Source organism: Balaenoptera musculus, chromosome 5, assembly GCF_009873245.2.
Source record: "Balaenoptera musculus isolate JJ_BM4_2016_0621 chromosome 5, mBalMus1.pri.v3, whole genome shotgun sequence".
Lineage (NCBI taxonomy): Eukaryota > Metazoa > Chordata > Mammalia > Artiodactyla > Balaenopteridae > Balaenoptera > Balaenoptera musculus.
In genome coordinates this window covers 28,463,077-28,477,329 of record NC_045789.1, presented here as the reverse complement: position 1 = coordinate 28,477,329, position 14,253 = coordinate 28,463,077, and the positions used below count along the sequence as shown (strand labels likewise).

The window sequence follows — 14,253 nt, the reverse complement described above, 5'->3', positions numbered from 1 at the left end:
GAACAAAAGACAAGCAGCTATCCTTCCTCCTTTTAACAAACAGGCTATTTTTCTCCTACCTTAAATAGTAGGTATAAATAAGAGGAAGGTTATACAAAACAATGGGTCTCAAACTTTAGTGAGCAAACAAATGACCTTGGTATTCTTTTAAAATGCAGTTTCTGATTTACTAGGTCTAGAGTAGGGTCTGAGATTTAGGGGGTTTTTTGGAGGAAGGGGAGTTGTTTCAGGAAAGAGGGTACTCTGATTTTGGTTATTCCATCTTGACTAGAAAAACTGCAGAATTTGTAATGTGGCATTAATTGGAGAAATTTTAAAAACTGTATGAAGACATCAACACTATATTTATTTATCTTAAGAAAGTATTCAGTGTCTGAACAGATTGACAGATGTGAATAAGATACTCTCATTAAAAGTTTAGATATCTAGAAAAAGAAACTCAGGAGAATTCTGTGTCAATGTGATCTCTTCAATGCTTCATCCAAGTCTGGCTCCATTCTATTTAAGATAATGATGCTTAAGGGAGGTGAAAGAACCTATAATTTTGAGTTCAAATATACTTCTGATCCTTGTACAAATTTTAATAGGCTTCATATATTAACAAAAGCCTTTGAAAAGGGGGTTGCTATATACCAGAACCTGTAATATGAAAGGTCACATGTCAGTTTTTGACACTTAAGAGAATCTACCCAAACTTGATGTGTTCTGCCTTAAAAGTGTTTATATCTTGACTATTATACTCATCAGATATAGAATAACCACATCATGACTTCTGCTTCAAAACGCAGTTGGAAGAGATTACCTTTGTGTTTGTTAACAAAAAATAGGAAAGTATTACTAAGAAAACTTGGATGGTTTTGATTTTTTGGGTTTTTTTGGTTGGTTTTGGTTGTTGTTTTTGTTTTGTTTGTTTTTTTGGTAAAGTGGGATTAACTCTGTAATCTCAGGCTTCGGTTCATAGAATTTTTATAAACTGTAAAATGAGAAGTGCGATGAATGACAAACCTATATTACCAAAAAAAAGAAAAAGGGGGGGGTGCAAGGAGGAGAAAAAGAAAGAGAAAGGGGAAAGAAAGACAAGGAAAAGAGAAATATCAACTCATATACTAGCATCAAGTATGTTGACACTTAAACCATGCTTCACATGACCAAACTGGTGACATTAGCACTTTGTGATTATTATATGCAATTTCACACACACACACACACACACACACACACACACACGCACATGCACAAGATCCATTCTCCCACTTTGCTCTGTGTCCCAGGGGACTGATTTCAGACTGCATCTCACAGGTTAACTTGCCTGCTGTCTTCCTGGTTTGGATTTATCTAAAGGGAGTCATCAGCAGGGGCTCGGAGGTTAGGAGGTGGAAAGGTCAGGAATTATTCCTTAGGCCCTGACTTCAGCTCAGTTCTGACAGCTGTGACACTACAACCGCTGCTTCTAGGTTCAGTTGGCTGAGCACTATTCTAAACTTCCATCCCTCACTCTGGGTCCAATAACACCATCCTGTCCCCCTTTAACTTCAGCCTGGGGAAGATAATGGCATAGCATCCCTCCACTGGGAGTCACTGGGTGCCTGATGATCTCTTGTCATTCTAGCCCTGCCCTCATCTCTTAATAGCCCCTTCGTTAACATCTCTTCAAAATCCCAGTTGAATGTGCCATCTGCTTCCTACTGACTGATACCCAAGGCCTTCTCTATTGTGAGTATCAAGTGGGGTGGCTAAAGGCAAGCAAGTACAAGAAATATTAGGAAACTTCCACTTGCTAAAAAGTTCAGTTGATGAGAGAACAGTGCCAATGAGGCCATAATGTGTGTCTGGCTGTGCTCCAGGCTCACAGGCTATATCTCTGACCAGCCATTTTACACACCATCAGTTACAAGGAGGACCATGCCAAAAAGGACACGGCAGTCTGTGCCAATCCATCACTACTTCTGGGAACATAATTCAAAGACGAGCTCTTCAATTGAGATAGCTTCAAAATCATCTTTGTTCTCAAAGAACAGCTTTTGTGATTCTAGTGAAAATTTTATACAGGCTAATTTAAATAATAAAACCATCCCTGTCAATATCTTTATCAAAAATATATTTTCATTTTGTTACTTAGTCTGTCATTAATTCCTAATGACATAGGTTAAAAGTCAAGGTTATCAAAATATGCTTTATATTGGCAATTGGACTTGGGATTTATAAGAATATATATTCAACTCGTTTCTTTAAAATTTTCCAACTGTTGTGATTAAATGAATGAAACTATATAACACTGTCTAGAAGATAAGCAGTTAAATTTTAATATATTTATTTAAAGTGATTTTCTGATTATCAAATATGAATGACAAATTTTCAGTGTATCTACTCTGTTCTCCTCAGTACAGTTACCTTCTAAAACCACACTGTAATAGGCCATTGTACATATAGCACTGTATTAATATTGATATACTGGGCTTACTTCCATGGTGTTAATTTTATGTGATTTGAATACATGGGAGAGGGGGAGCTATTTCTGTCCTCTTTTTGGAAATCAGTTTCTGAGACTGTCTACTATGAGCATGAAAAAGAACTATTTCTACTAATATTGAATTTTGCTGCAATACTAAAGGAAAATATAATCTCCTCATTAATAATGGCATAATGCTAAGATCACCCATAAGATACGAGCAGTTTTCATACATGGTATTTATTCTTAATCATTTTCATGAAACACAACCTGAATTTTATTTGTTAACAAAGCCTTTTGAGACATTTTGATAAGGTCAACAGAAAGCACAGTCTTTTAACATTAGGTGATCAACTTTTTGACAATAGCAGGACCGGCAAACCTAATGGAATAATAGCCTGCAGTGTCCAGCTAAATATAATATACAAACGTAATCAACCCTATGACGACTATTCAGAAGTAATCCCTTTAACTTTGAACTGCAACACATATTTCAACAAAGCAAAAACGTTTTGAAGAAATTCTCTGCAGACCACACTGATACAATACATCCTTCATATCCTGCTCTACGTGTTTGCTGCTTACAGTGAGTTTTAAATTTAAGGTAATGACCGCTGTATATTCATGTGAGCATACAACAATACTTTTGATTTGTTGTGGAAAGGTTGAATCCATTACCAGGGTTATAGTCTATAAACTATGACACAACATTTATGTATGAGTTATTATTTACCTTTTTCTAGTAAGGCCACTAAAAATGTTTTGCATGACGAAATGATAAAAATTCATTCACCTTTTCAGTCACAAAACTACCAGGTAGCATCTCTCCCATTTCAATTTATACTCCCCTACAGATAACATTTTTTTTAAATCTCATTTATATATAGTACTGTATTATATGAAAATTATATGCCATTGTTTCAAGTAAAGGAATCGGATTGTAGGTTTATTGCAATTCAGCATCATTGACTTATTCTATTGCTCTTTGGTACAAGGTAGGCTAAAATGTGGTAAAATGAGATCCTTTTGTTGCTCACTTGAGGGAATCTACCCTTTGAGAGCCTTTACTATTAGCAACAGGGAAGTGCCTATTGCTATTGAAATGGAGGCGGTGTAAGCAAATACCAAACTCTCAGCTTTGCATTGGTTCTGGTCTCCCTTGCTGGAGTGATATGGGTCCTAATATTCCAGCTTCCTTGAAGATCTACAGATCAAACATCTCAAATCATACCCTAAGAACAGACCCACAACAGGAAACCTAGGTTAGGAATCAAAATGAGTGCTTTTGCATGATGGAACCAAGAGTCAACAATCCCATGATGCTCACCTTGTTGCAAATGAACAGAAGTCTCAGAAAACCTGAATGATAACTTCAAATGTTCCCCTGTATAAATTAACCTTTGCTAAGGTTTCCTAACACAGCAAGTGTGAATGTCTTTTTTTTAAACTAGCAATTGTGGCCCAAGTTGAGTAAAAGAGTAGCTGCAGATGTAGCTATTCTTCTCAGAGAATCTACTTGAAAACTATTCCACAATAAAAATCACCTTTGCTGAGCATCTGGGGAATGAATGCTAAACAATTATTTGCGACCAACCAGGCATAATTTCAAACTTGGAAAATCCAGGAACAATTTCTCCAATTTAAAAAATATTGTTACATCCTGCCAAACCAAAGGGAATGCTGAGTTTAAGACATTAGATAGTATAAAACAGGCATTAGGATGTCAGGATGGTTCTCTGTATTGTGATGCAATCAAAATATTAAACTGAGAAGCCCAGGATAGTTCTTTACTTCAAAAGGTGATAGAATATATTAGTTAAAGTAAAGGCTAAGCTACTATTACAAAGAGTCCCAAAAGTACAGTAGCTTAAGAATATAGAAGTTTGTTTCTTCCTTAATCCTGAAGTGAGCTGTCTACATTTACAAGGTAGTCCCACAGGCATTCAGGGGGCCATGACCTTCTGTCTTATTGTTCCACCATCCCCCAGGGCAGGGTTTCTCAATATAGCACTATTAAAATTTTGAGCTGGATGATTTTTTTGTTGGAGAGAAGGGTGGGGAATGGCTGTCATGAGCATTGTAGGATATTTAGCAGCATTCCTGGTCTCTACCCACTAGATGCCAGTAGCACTTCCACCGACCAGTTCTGATGACAAAAATATCTCCAGATATTTCCAAATCTGCCCTGTGGAGCAAAATCATCCCAGTTGAGAACGATTGACTTGGATGTTGTTATTGTCTGCATGGTTGAAACTGAATCATAAATTTCCATGTTCAAGATTGAGGAAAATGGAAAGTTTAAGGAAAAGTGAATGCCCAATGCCTAATGCTCAGACCCAGAAGCAGTATGTATCATTCTGTCCACATTCATTGATGAGAACTTACTCATGTGTCTTCAACCAAATATGTATATGCTGATGGGGAAGATTTAGTAGAGTGCAAAAAAACTGATAAGTGAAAGACAGAAGGAATTACTAGAACCATGTCTTATGTAGGCAAGAGAGGATGAGATCTAGTGAAGACTTAGAGGGGTTGACCTTAGATGGGAGTATGGGGGACATGAAGCATATAGAACAGAAACAAGCAAGTAACTTGACACAGCTTGTGGAAGCTTTTTCCTACTCTGTTTTATTTCCTCTATGAAACTGGAAAATAAATCATCAGCTGAGAATGATAATGAATATAGAGAGTTGGAGGTTTGAGAAAATGCAAGAAAGAGTAAATCAGTCATCTAGGAGAGTGGAAGAATGAATGGACTAGGAACATTTAATAGGATGGCCTGAAAGTATTGAGTTCCCCCTAATGTCGGTGACCATGAATTTAAAGTGAGACCCACTTGTATGTTTTTCCAGCCACACCGAGCCTTTCACTGCAGGAGAGGAATAGGCAGAGAGTTGGATTTAACTGGGATTATAGTTTTGTCAAACGAATATAACAAAGTGAGAAAAAAAGGATAAGGAAGTCAGCCTATATGCAAGAGGGTGAATGACCATGGAGTTTAAATGGTACAAAGAAGGGAAAGAAGAAATCCAGATAGGGAGGAACAATGAAAAGATGGTAGAATTGGAAGTCCCAGTGGGGTTGAAGAATTGCTGGTGGTGGGGTAGTAGAGGGAGTGATCCAGAAAAAATAAAAGCTGGCAGTCTACTAGTTGAATGCAGGAAACTGAGTTTGAGGGGGGCTTGCAGTTACTGGTAATGAAAAAGTCTGAGAATGACCATGGGAATTAATGGCTACGGTAAGGTAAAGGACAAGATCTAAAAGAACAGAGCTCAAGGAATTGAGACCCAGGGTGAAAGAATCTTCTAAATGTACATTTAAATTGCTAAATTAAGAAAGTAGTGGGAAATTGACAATGAACCAATGATGAAATGAACTGAGAATGATCCAGTTGCAGGTATATCACAACAATAGTTGATTATATAAATTGATGATGTGAGTTTTAGGAAGGGAAGAAGGGAGGGCAAATACGCTGAAAGAGAACAATAAGGAGGAGGACACCTGCCCTTCTGCAAGTACAATGGTAAGAGGACTGATGAAAAGAAAAACAAGAAGGGCTTCTGGGCTGGCAGTATCCTCAGAGGACAGCCAAGATTCTGTCAGAACAAGAAAGTAAAAGGAATTTCAGAAAATAAAGTGAGAATATAGTGGAAATGTTTCAGGAGTTGTGGTAGGTGGGACATGGGGACAAAATATGAAATATGCAGCACTTTATGAAAAGTAGAATGCAGGAAATGAAAGAGGACCTGGACACTGAGGCCTGTTATAAGCAAGGATAAAGAGCATCTTATTAGATAAGTGCATTCAAGTCTAAAGTAGAAAGGCAGGAGACCTTCAAGATGTCAGAAGAGGAAGATGTGGAGATCACCTTCCTCCCCACAAATACATCAGAAATACATCTACATGTGGAACAACTCTTACAGAACACCAACTGAATGCTGGCAGAAGACCTCAGACCTCCCAAAAGGCAAGAAACTCCCCACGTACCTGGGTAGGGCAAAAGAAAAAAGAAAAAACAGAGACAAAAGAATAGGGACGGGACCTGCACCACTGGGAGGGAGCTGTGAAGGAGGAAAGGTTTCCACACACTAGGAAGCCCCTTCACTGGTGGAGATGGGGGGAGTGGCAAAGGGGAAGCTTCAGAGCCACAGGGGAGAGGGCAGCAACAGGGGTGCAGAGGGCAAAGTGGAGAGATGCCCACACAGAGGATCGGTATGAACCAACACTCACCAGCCTGAGAGGCTTGTCTGCTTACCTGCCGGAGGGGTGGGGGCTGGGAGCTGAGGCTCAGGCTTCAGAGGTCAGACCCCAGGGAGAGGACTGGGGTTGGCTGCATGAACACAGCCTGAAAGGGGCTAGTGCACCACAGCTAGCCGGGAGGGAGTCTGGGAAAAAGTCTGGAACTGCCTAAGAGGCAAGAGACCATTGTTGTGGGGTGCGCGAGGAGACGGGATTCAGAACACTGCCTAAACGAGCTCCAGAGACTGGCGTTAGCCACGAGTATCAGCGTGGACCCCAGAGACGGGTATGACATGCTAAGGCTGCTGCTGCAGCCACCAAGAAGCCTGTGTGCGAGCACAGGTCACTATCCACACCTCCCCTCCCGGGAGCCCGTGCAGCCCGCCACTGCCAGGGTCCTGTGATCCAGGGACAACTGCCCCGGGAGAACACATGCCATGCCTCAGGCTATTGCAATGTCATGCAGGTCTGTGCCGCAGCAGGCTCTCCCCACGTTCCGTACTCCTCCCTCCCCCCAGCCTGAGTGAGCCAGAGCCCCCTAATCAGCTACTCCTTTAACCCCGTCCTATCTGAGCAAAGAACAGACGCCCTCAGGTGACCTACATGCAGAGGCAGGACCAAATCCAAAGCTGAACCCCAGGAGCTGTGCAAACAAAGAAGAGAAAGGGAAATCTCTCCCAACAGCCTCAGGAGCAGCGGATAAAATCTCCACAATCAAATTGATGTACCCTGCATTAGTGGAATACCTGAGTAGACAAAAAATCATCCCAAAGTTGAGGTGGTGGACTTTGGGAACAACGATATATAAATTTTCTTCCTTTTTCTCTTTTTGTGAGTGTGTATGTGTATGCTTCTGTGTGTGATTTTGTCTGTATAGCTTTGCTATTACCATTAGTCCTAGGATTCTGTCTGTCCTTTTTTTTTTTTTTTGGATAGTTTTGTTTTGTTTCTTTAGTACACTTTTTAGTGCTTGTTATCATTGCTGGATTTGTTTTTTGGTTTAGTTGCTCTGTTCTTTCTTTCTTTCCTTTTTTCTTTTTTAAATTACTTTTTATTTTTTTTAATTTTTAATAATTATTTTTTATTTTAATAACTTTATTTTATTTTATTTTTTCTTTCTTTCTTTTTTTCTCCCTTTTCTTCTGAGTCGTGTGGCTGACAGGGTCTTGGTGCTCCAGCCAGTGTCAGTCCTGTGCCTCTGAGGTGGGAGAGCTGAGTTCAGGAAATGAGTCCACCAGAGACCTCCCAACACCACGTAACATCAAACAGCAAAAGCTCTCCCAGAGATCTCCATCTCAACGCTAAGACCCAGCTCCACTCAACAAGGACCTAGAAGAACTAAAGAGCAAACAATGTTGAACAGCAGAATAAATGAAATTAAAAATTCTCTAGATGTAATCAATAGCAGAATACCTGAGGCAGAAAAACAGACACATGACCTGGAAGACAAAATTCAACACTCATTTATGATAAAAATCCTCCAGAAAGTAGGCTTACAGGGAACTTACCTCAACATAATAAAGGCCATATATGACAAACCCACAGCCAACATCGTTCTCAATGGTGAAAAACTGAAACCATTTCCACTAAGATCAGGAACAAGACAAGGTTGCCCACTCTCACCACTATTATTCAACATAGTTTTGGACGTTTTAGCCACAGCCCTCAATAGCCAAACCAATCTTGAGAAAGAAAAATGGAGCTTGAGGAATCAGGCTCCCTGACTTCAGACTATACTACAAAGCTACAATAATCAAGACTGTATGGTCATGGCACAAAAACAGAAATGTAAATCAATGGAACAGGATAGAAAGCCCAGAGATAAACCCATGCACATAAGGTCACCTTATCTTTGATAAAGGAGGCAAGAATATACAATGGAGAAAAGACAACCTCTTCAATAAGTGGTGCTGGGAAAACTGGACAGTCACATGTAAAAGAATGACATTAGAACACTCCCTAACACTATACACAAAAATAAACTCAAAATGGATTAAAGACCTAAATGTTAGGCCAGACAGTAGAAAACTCTTAGAGGAAAACACAGGCAGAACACTCTATGATATAAATCACAACAAGATCCTTTTTGACCCACCTCCTAGAGAAATGGAAATAAAAACAAAAATAAACACATGGGACGTAATGAAACAAAAGCTTTTGCACAGCAAAGGGAAACATAAGCAAAACGAAAAGATAACCCTCAGAATGGGTGAAAATATTTTCAAATGAAGCAACTGACAAAGCATTAATCTCCAAAATTTACAAGCAGCTCATGTAGCTCAATATCAAAAAAACAAACAACCCAATCCAAAAATGGGCAGAAGACCTAGATAGACATTTCTCCAAAGAAGAAATACAGAATGCCAACAAGCACATGAAATATTGCTCAACATCACTAATCGTTAGAGAAATGCAAATCAAAACTACAATGAGGTATCACCTCACACCAGTCAGGATGGCCATCTTCAAAAAATCTACAAACAGTAAATGCTGGAGTGCGTGTGGAGAAAAGGGAACACTCTTGCACTCTTGGTGGGAGTGTAAATTGATACAGCCACTATGGAGAACTTTATGGAGGTTCCTTAGAAAACTAAAAATAGAACTGCCATATGACCCAGCGATCCCACTACTGGACATATACCCTGAGAAAACCGTAATTCAAAAAGGGTCATGTACCAAATTGTCATTGCAGCTCTATTTACAATAGGCAGGACATGGAAGCAACCTAAATGTCCATTGATAGATGTTTGGATAAAGAAGATGTGGCCCATATATACAATGGAATATTACTCAGCCATAAAAAGAAATGAAATTGAGTTATTTGTAATGAGGTGGATGGACTTAGAGTCTGTCATACAGAGTAAAGTAAGTCAGAAAGAGAAAAACAAATAGCAAATGCTAACACATATATATGGAATCTAAAAAACAAAACAAACAAAAAAAACTTGGTCATGAAGAACCTAGGAGCAGGACAGGAATAAAGACGCAGACATAGAGAATAGACTTGAGGACACGGGGAGGAGGAAGGGTAACCTGGGACGAAGTGAGAGAGTGGCATGGACTTATATAGACTACCAAATGTAAAATAGATAGCTAGTGGGAAGCAGCCGCATAGCACAGGGATATCAGCTCAGTGCTTTGTGACCACCTAGAGGGGTGGGATAGGGAGAGTGGGAGGGAGATACAAGAGGTAGGAGATATGGGGATATATGTATTTGTACAGCTGATTCACTTTGTTATAAAGCAGAAACTAACACACCATTGTAAAGCAATTACACTCCAATAAAGATGTTAAAAAAAAAAAGTAGAAGAGCAGATATGAAAGTTAAGTAATAAATTAATATTTCTATTTATGTCTAAATTTCCCATATCTTATTTGATTATTTGGATTCTTTATATTGCTCTATAAATTAATTGTCCTTCAGAGTTTTGCTTTAACAAGTTATCTTATCTCCAAACAGTGGCTGTTCCATTTGCCATTTCATATATCACAAGAATTCTGTGAGTTAGGAATTCGAACCTGGCTTGGCTAGACATCCATTGAGGTTACCCAATGATAATACTCAACTTACAGATGGGTTGATCTGAAGGATCCAAGAAAGTTTTACTCACAGAGTGGAGCTTTGGCGGGATGGCTAGAAGGCTGGGCTCAACTGGGACTGTCAACTGGAGCATCTGTACATGGTCTCACCAGGATGGCAATCTCAGGGTGGTAGGACTTTTTATATGGCAACTGGCTTCCTCCAAAGCAAGCATCCTAAGAGAACCAGGTGGAAGCAGCATAGCCTCTTCTTATCTAGGTTTGGAAGTCATGCAGTCACTTCCTCCACATTCTATTGATTACAAAATAGTACTATGCCTAGCCTAGTTTCAAGAGGAGGGGAATTGGATTCCACCTCTTGAAGGGGAAGTGGCAAGGTCATAGTTTTGAGGAACGTGTAGAGTGAGAGATATCATTGTGGCCATCTTTGACCAATATAATCTGCACTGGTGATACAAGTGATACATAAACTTTTGTCATACAGGTGATAAGGGTAGATACCCCTGAAAAGAGATTCCCACGTTCAAACTCAAAAGAACTGTAAACTGTATTTGTGATAAACCATTAAATATATACATCTTTTTTTCTTTAGGAGGGTCTAGAAGATCCACAATGGAAAGTTTATATCAAACCTCAGAATTTTCGGAAGAGGACCTCAGTGGGTATGATAAATCAAGTTAAACTTTCTATTACGTATCCACATTATGCAAGATGCTAAGTATAATGTAATTCTCCAAACACAAAAAAGGTAACTTCATCTAACACTTGATAAGCTACTACTGAAACACTGGTTAAAAAAAGAAAGAAAGAAAGAAATCATAGAGGTACTTTTAAATAATACATAAGGTTAAGTACTTTTGATCTTTTAAGCTATGTCTAAAAATTACAGAATACAAAATCCAGTCGACCCTTGAACAACATGGAGGTTAGGGATGCCAACCCTCCCCACAGTCAAAAATATGCATATAACTTATAGTCAGCCCTCTGTATACATATTTTTCTCCATATCCTAGGCTCTGCATTTGCAGATTCAATCAGCCACTGATTGTATAGTACTGTAGTATTTACTATTGAAAAAAGTCTGCATATAAGTGGACTCCCACAGTTCAAAACCATGTTATTCAAGGTCAATTGCAATATCTTAAAAGCAAGGTTTTTGTTTGTTTTTTTTTTTTTGCTTTCTAGTCCAATATAAAATTTAATTTTATAATTTATTTTATTTCAGATTTCCAGATAATCAAAAAAAATGAGACTTAAACCAACTTTTGACTCAACAACAAATCAAGAAGTAATTTATCATATCACTTCAGTCTTTGATACCTGTAATATGAGTATGTTACAAATAATAGAGTTATAATAAAACTATGACTACATTTTCATTGGATTTTGTATTATAATTTGCTACTACAAATTTAGTCTAAAACATCTAAATCCATGAAAATTAAATATATCCCAAATGCTTAGAAATATCAATAATTATCCATAAGCTAAACTGTAAAATTTTCCTCTTATCCATTATTCTACCAGAAATAGTGCTATTACACTTGATGTTAGCCAAAAGGCTGAGAAGCAATAGAAATAATGCTATTATAGAATCAAAATTTGGTTGTGTCTAATGAGAAAATTGTTTTAAGCTTAAGGAAGTCTATGCTGAATAAAGGTAGGAAAAGATTTACTAAAATTCCTGGAAACCTTTTCAACATATGTAAAAGGATTGTAACCAATCGAGACTATCATACTGATAAGTACTGCTCAAAACAGTCTGCTTCACCAAGGTAAAGGAAAACTCGTTTCCTCTATTTGCCCCACTTCTGACACCAAATGTGTGAGTTTTTCCACTCCAGTTCTCAGCAGACACTGACTGGGTGTCTTACAATTTAACTTAATTCTGACACTAACTGCCAGGAGTTGGCACAGACCACAGATTAAGGGATCAGGTCCGTAAGACTGTCCCCCACTTCATATGCCAATTGCAAGCCCCAGCTTGTCACCTGTACTTCTGGCTGAGTTGGCCAGAACTGAGGATTCCCACAACCCCCTTCTCAGCTTCAATAATTTGCTATAACAACTCACAGAACTCAGGGAAGAAGATACTTACACTTGCCAGTTTATTATAAAGAGTATAATAAAAGATATAGATGAACAGAAAAATAGAAGTATAGGGCAAGGCATGGGGTAAGGGGAACAGGGCTTCCATGCCCTCTCAGGGAGTAGCTCCCTCTGAGCACCTCAGTTCATTCACCAACATAGATGCTCCCCAAATCCTCTCAGTTGTTTTTTATGGAGGCTTTATTACCTAGATATGATTGGTTAAATCATTGACAATTAGTGATTAACTCAACCTCCAGCCACTCTCTCCCCAGAGGTCAGGACATAGGGTGGAAAGTTTCAACCCTCTAGTCACATGGTTGACTCCCCTGACCACTAGCCCCTTATTTTATGGGCTTTCCAAAAAAGTCACTTTATTAAAATAAACCAAGGTGTGGTTGAAAAGGTCTTGTTATTAATGACAAAACATGCTCCTTTCACCTTTATTCACCTTTCCAGAGTTGTTTAAGGTGCCAGGGACAAAAAAACAAATATTAATTTATCATATAATATTAGGAGTTCTGTGCCAGAAACCAGAGAGGAAGACCACATATATATTTCTTATTACAACATTACACTGTGTAAAAGTATATTTTATGATACTTTTAGCTGATAGTATATAATGTATATAATGTATAGTATATAATGTATATAGTATATAGTATATAGTATAGTATATAGTATATATATACTATATAGTATATAGTATATAATGTATCCATACCAATCTTAAAAGACTATGAAAATCCTTCAGTCTTAGGCCCCTCCCCTAATGTGACTTACAAAATGAGAGGACATAGCTGAAATAATTATGTGTATAATTTCTAGAGATTTGCAGATCTAGGGGAATCCACAAATGAAATTCTTTACCAAAAATAAAGACTTTTACTCCCACTTAACCTTAGTCAATATACACTTTAATTTTGCTTCTTTTTAATTCCTCATGATTCAAGTTTGGGGACTAACCCTAGAACACTGAGGTGTGGAGTCATACTGCTTTCACATAATAGTGATGCATCCACACTCTGCTCAAGGTGATGATTCGGTGCAAATACCAAAAACTGTAGATGGGGTAAGTGGAAAAATAGAAGAATTATCCTTTGTTGTTTATTGAATCAATAAATCCAATTTCCACAGCATCTCTGATTCCTGAATTATTTTTTTTTTTTTTGCCATTCCCACAGACTTCTATGTTTTGTTTTGCCCAAAAAGTAGAATTAAAGTGTGTTTATCTCTTTAAGGAAACCCCAGATGTCTCCATCAAGCCTTACAAAATATTGAGACAGATAAATAAATTGGTTAAGGAGGTTTTCTGAGAACAAATCTTTGTTAAATTAACAAACAAGGAGGCCATTGGACTGAGGTGGTTCTAATGCCTTGGTGGCCTAAGTAAATAAGCTAAAACCTAAGCCTGTAATTGCCTCAAAGTTAAGAAATCAAAATTAAAGACAATCAATCACAAACAGCCAACTATGGTTTCCCAAATAAGACAACTGCTTAAGCTATAGCTAATCAAATAATTTCCTTGCTTTTATAAAAGTCTTGCCCCTACCTCCTATCAGTGGTGTTCCTAACCATTTCCAGTTTGGCACTACTACCTGATTCACATTGGGTTTTAACCTTTTTTAATGCCTCAGCTTATCTTTTAACACCTTCTCTGGAGATCACCAGATCTCTTTTTTCCAGAAATTTCCTGGTTTAGCTAGAAACAGTCATTTAAAAGGGTGGTGTTAGTCAGGAACAGGAAAATAGATCAATGGAACAGAAAAGGGCATTCAGAAACAGCCGAAATTATATATATAAATTTAGTTTATGATGAAGGTGATATTTCAAAACAATTGGGAAAGGATGGCATATATAATAAACATTCTGAAACCACTGGTTATCTGTTAAGGAACAAAATCTAGACTGTGTTCCCTATCTCACATCATCTAAT

The 14,253-nt window shown here is 38.1% G+C and overlaps 1 protein-coding gene across 1 annotated transcript in view; it reads left to right on the top strand.

The window, feature by feature from the left end:
• The window catches only part of TTC29 (tetratricopeptide repeat domain 29), a 264,305-nt gene extending 252,715 nt beyond the window's left edge, over positions 1 to 11,590 (top strand). Inside the window, exons 12-13 of the mRNA XM_036853302.1 lie at positions 10,822 to 10,891; positions 11,455 to 11,590. Of these exons, the coding sequence (XP_036709197.1) occupies positions 10,822 to 10,891; positions 11,455 to 11,479 (95 nt within the window). The 3' untranslated portion in view covers positions 11,480 to 11,590. The remainder of the gene's footprint in view (positions 1 to 10,821; positions 10,892 to 11,454) is intronic.
• Positions 11,591 to 14,253: the final 2,663 nt, after the last annotated feature.